The sequence below is a fragment of the Perca flavescens genome, chromosome 21 (assembly GCF_004354835.1).
Source record: "Perca flavescens isolate YP-PL-M2 chromosome 21, PFLA_1.0, whole genome shotgun sequence".
In the NCBI taxonomy this organism is placed as follows: domain Eukaryota; kingdom Metazoa; phylum Chordata; class Actinopteri; order Perciformes; family Percidae; genus Perca; species Perca flavescens.
The window spans coordinates 20760031-20764682 of NC_041351.1; the positions used below are offsets into that span (position 1 = coordinate 20760031).

The 4652-nt window shown below is 42.9% G+C and overlaps 1 protein-coding gene across 1 annotated transcript; it reads right to left on the reverse strand.

Moving 5' to 3' along the window:
- Nucleotides 1-454: 454 nt before the first annotated feature.
- On the reverse strand, nt 455-4308 carry rbp3 (retinol binding protein 3). Its single transcript, XM_028568679.1, has 4 exons — nt 3115-4308; nt 2173-2363; nt 1697-1839; nt 455-912 (listed from the first exon to the last, which is right to left on the reverse strand). Exons 1-4 carry the CDS (start codon nt 4306-4308, stop codon nt 587-589), a joined length of 1854 nt encoding a protein of 617 aa, XP_028424480.1. The 3' UTR covers nt 455-586.
- Between the last annotated feature and the right edge of the window lie 344 nt (nt 4309-4652).

Here is a 4652-nt window from a genome sequence, read left to right on the forward strand (position 1 = left end):
GTCTTTTTTATTGTCTCACACCACTGGAATTGATACAACCGAAACTTAGCGCACTTAGCATAATGGACATACAGCAATTTCCATACACAATGAGAACATGGCATGATTGGGTTTCTGAGCAGAGCAACAAGTGGATTACTACACAGAGGTCCCAATTCCAAAACTCCAACATAAAATTCCCAAACTCCACATTTGTGTGTGTGTTTACTTCATTAGTTTTCTCTCTTTTGCATGTGACTTCTCAAAATTCTTAATTTGAAGTAAGGTTGTTTTGATGTTAAAACTGATCTTTGACACAAAAGAATTCATACCCATGCCATAAAATGATCGACTTCTCAGCACCATTCATCCTCAAAACCTTCAGCAGCTAGAGTGATCCTACTGTTGAACCTTTGCTCTACATTACAAACGGGCTAAAACGGTTTTGAGATAATGAATAACAGATTACAATTTGTACTCAAGCTTCTTACTAGTACTTACTCTTCATTTCTTAAACAAGTCTGAATTTTAAATCTTGAAACTATTTGGCTGCCAAAGCAAAAGTGACATGTTAACCCCCACCCCCCAGCTTTGTTCAGGACGTGGTTTACTTCTGGCCTGCAAAGTGCTTGTTGAAGATGCCCTTGGCTGTCTCAAGGGCGGCGTCAGCTGGGACGGGTATGTGAGGTGCGATGCCAGCTCCCTCCCAGGCTGGCCCGGCGGCGGTGTCAGAGTGGATGGTGGGGATGCTGAGGAAAATGTCGGTCTCGCCAACACGGAAGGTCACTGGCGGGTGGGAGGCCCCGGCGGTCGTCTCTCCGATGATCATAGCGCGGCCGAGCTTCTTCATGATGTAAACAAACTCCTCTGCGGCGCCGGCAGTCGCTCCGCTGGTCAGGATGATCAAGCTCTTCTTGGAGCCGTACCTTGTGCCTTAGGAAGAGGATAAGATGGAGGCAGAACAGGGTTAAAACTGTGAGGTGGAAGGAGTAGAGAATGGGTGGATAGCGAAAAGGGCCAATGTTCAATTGAAAAAAAAAGGAAGTGGCTAGGAGTCATGGATGAACATCGTGGTACGATTATGAAAGTGACTTATGTAAAGAAAAAAGTTGAAGGGTCACTATTATGTCGAAGCTATTTTGTAGCAATCACACCTCCTTTTCAAAAGAATGCAAAAAACAGATTAGCATTGGAAAATAAAGCTTTCTTGTTAACCAAAGCTGCTTTGAATAGTGAATTGGCAAACCAGAATGACATTAAATACACTTATATGAACAAGAATGAGGTATTACATCCAGGCAGCTTTATGGCTTATTGGGCCAATTGGACAGTTCATCTTAAAAAGCACATGCTTCTATGTTCTTATATTCTTGAACTTGCATGTAACAGATTTTTGGCTATTTGGGGGCATTGGTAACACACTGTAAACACAACACTGATCACCTTTTTATATATGCCAAACTTGTTCGCAAACAGTTGCTAATTTTACACATCGAGCAGATACGGAGCAATGTTAGCATTCATTTGAACTCGTGTTTCTGGCCACCTGGCGAATTAAAGGCCAGTAAAACATTATTTTTTGTTTTTGGTCTCCACCAACTCCCAAGGAAACGTCTATCAGCTACGAGCTAACTCGGTTGCTAACAGATACCTATGCATACGCTATACACAATGAGTAAAATATAATCACTTGAATAATATTCTTTTTTTATATTACCAGTGAGTTCAGGCAGGGTCTGGAGCGCTGTGATGGTGCCGGACGGTCTGTCGTACAGCTTGTCCAGCACAATCTGCTTGTCGGCATCAAAGAAATAAGAGCAGAAGCCTGCGATGGCTGTTGTAGGGCCACCAATGTTGTTTCTGCAAAAACAGTTGAAGAAAATTTTTAAAATTGTGAACTTTTCATTAATGCACACATTGATAAAACATGCATGGCTTGTCAAGATGTTTTTAAGTAAGAGGTTATCTTTAAATCAGTTCATCCTCTAGATTTGTTGGTGGTCCATATTTGAAAACGGTGTATAGATTACCAGTAGGTAAATTAATAAATCCTCAAAAAACCTTTTTGCGAACTAAGTCCTCTATATTTAGTTATGGACTAATGAGCATTAGCAGCTTTAGCAGATGATTTGTTTACCAAAATGGACATTTTGAATAGAAGCTTTTCCTTGCTTCGTCAGCAGGATTACCCACCTGAGGTCAACAATCATAGCGTCAGTGTTGACAACTTTGTTCCAGACGTGCTCAATAATAATCTGGGCAATGGCCTTGACCTCCTCAAAGTCTCCGAACATGTCAAAGCGCAGGTAGCCGATGTTGTTCTCAAATATGTCAGTCTGGAAGGAGACTTTGATCAGCTCAATGTACATCTCTGGAGAATAATCCTGTGGGAGACGAACAAACAACAACTCAAGAATTTGTAATATAAACATGGCAAATATGTATCCCTAAAAATAAATCACTTTTTCCACATATAAAATATACTTCAATTGCAGCATATTAAAAATGTATAATATTGATATCATATCTTCCATAGACTAAGCATGTTTATTCAGTGCACCACAAAATCCCCTGTGTTAATTTGACTGTATGTGGGGGTTAGTGGGTCCTCTGTCGCCCAGCTCCAGATGGTACAAAACGCCACTGCGCGTCTTTTAACTAGCACACGTAAACACAAGCACATTTCCCCCATTTTAGCTTCCACTGGCTGTCTGTACATTTTAGGATCCACTTTAAAATTATTTTACTTGCTTTTAAATCCCTCAATTGTCTTCCCCCACCCTACATCTCTGAGCTGCTGCACCCTTATATTTTTTTCTCATGTTTAATTTCTCTTAATTAGTTTTTTTTATTGTATTTTATGTATTTTATTATATAGCACATTGATCTACTGTGGGTTTTTTAAGTGCTCTACAAACAGTTTGATTGATTGATTTAAAGTGGGAAAAAAATTCCATTGTTTATCTACCCCACATCACCACAACAATGTAATCAAATCCTTTTAAACAAAAGGGCATTTTTCTTAAGTGAGGTGTAAGTGAAACACTAAAAAACTATTGAAAACAGAAATCAACATTAATAATTGAAAATGAAAGATACTTTCACAACCAGAAATCTTATGTACAAAGGTCTCACCATGGGTGGTAGGGCTGGGGTGTTGCTGGTGGTCTTCAGGCTCTTGTCCCCAGACAGGGTCTTCAAGTCAGCAGACAGCTTAACCTCCAGACTCTCTTTGGAGACAACCGTGCTGTACTCGCCGTTTGCCAGGAGCCCTTTCAACTTTTCTGCAACATCAGCACCAATATCTTCAAAGGCGTAGTTGTCTGCAATCAGGGTCGCTGATCCCTCAATGATGGCAGGAACTTGGGCACGAAGGTTGACGATCTTGATGGCGGTGGCGAGGGCATCCTCGGCGTTTACCTCCACATCAGGGGTCACGCCTGTAACCTCCCAGGAGGAGTGGGTGATGGGGTTGACGGACTTTGCGGTTGGCACCGAAATGTAGAAGTCACTGTCGGCCACTTTGATTTTATCGACCTTCACAGAGCCCCCGGCGGTCTTCTCGCCCACAATGGTGGCCCTCTTTAGGTTCTGGAGGCAGTAGGCAACATCCTCGGCAATGCCCTTGGTGTTTTTGCTGGTGAGGATAATGAGAGGTTTGGTAATGTCATATCTTTCCCCCAGCAGTGTGGACATAGAAAGCACCTTAGTGGTAGTGTTTGAGGGACGGTCGTAGATGCTGTCAATGTGAATCGTAGGCTCGGCTGCGGTGAAGTAAGACACAATGTAGGAGACTCCTGTGATGTCCCCGCTGCTGGTGTAGCGCAAGTCAAAGATGAGAGCTGAGGTTGGCAGGATTTTATTCCAGACCAGGTCTAGGAGCACATGGCCAACCTTCTCAGCAACCTCCTCCCCAAGGATGTGATCGATCCTCAGGTAGCCAATGTTTCCCTCAAGGATGTCGAGCTTGATCGAGGTCTGGAGGACGGAAATGAGCTGATCAGGGGGCAAGGGTGGCATCTTCGGGGGAACCACAGGGACGTAGTTTGGCTCATAAGAGACCATCAAGCGTGGGTCACTGACTGTGGCCTGGACTCCAGCACTGAGGACAGTAGCCAACGTTTCAGCGTCTGGGATGTTGAGAATCTCTGTGTTGCTGCTGGCTGCTTCAATTGCCTCCTTCATCCCCACCAGCTTCTCTGGTGAGCAGTAATTGTCCATGACGATTTTTGCCATATCTACCATGAGTCCGGGGGTAAACGAGGCATGGATAAAGAAAACATTCCCCAAAACTAGCAGAGGCGCTATCAGGAAGATAGCCTTTGCCATTTTTGTCAGTTTAGTCAGACCAAAAGCGAGTAGATGGGAAGTGGAGGTTTGTTGAGCCGAGGAGGTTCTTTGTCAAATGGCACTGTTGGCTGCAAGGTTTCTGTTAACACACACATAAGAGGATTTGCCCCACAATAAACCTCAAATCGCATTATCCTAAGTGCTTCTGTAAGGCAATAACAACCTAGGCATGATTGTGTAGTAACAAGGAGGTGTTGCTAAAAATAATAGTCTTACATTTACACAGGTAATTTTGAACACCTATTTAAAGCTACCTGGGTCAATTAAGGCAAGATTTATTCCTTTACAAACATCAACAAAGGTTGGTTGGTTAACTTATTAAA

What these genes read in the sequence shown, in the direction of transcription:
- rbp3 (XM_028568679.1), bottom strand. Translation starts at nt 4,308, where the DNA reads ATGGCAAAGGCTATCTTCCTGATAGCGCCTCTGCTAGTTTTGGGGAAT. An exon ending in CCCCAGCCCTACCACCCATG is followed by an intron (nt 2,364 to 3,114) that starts GTGAGACCTTTG and finishes CGTCTCCCACAG; the next exon opens with GATTATTCTCCAGAGATGTA. An exon ending in GACCCTGCCTGAACTCACTG is followed by an intron (nt 913 to 1,696) that starts GTAATATAAAAA and finishes CCTCTTCCTAAG; the next exon opens with GCACAAGGTACGGCTCCAAG.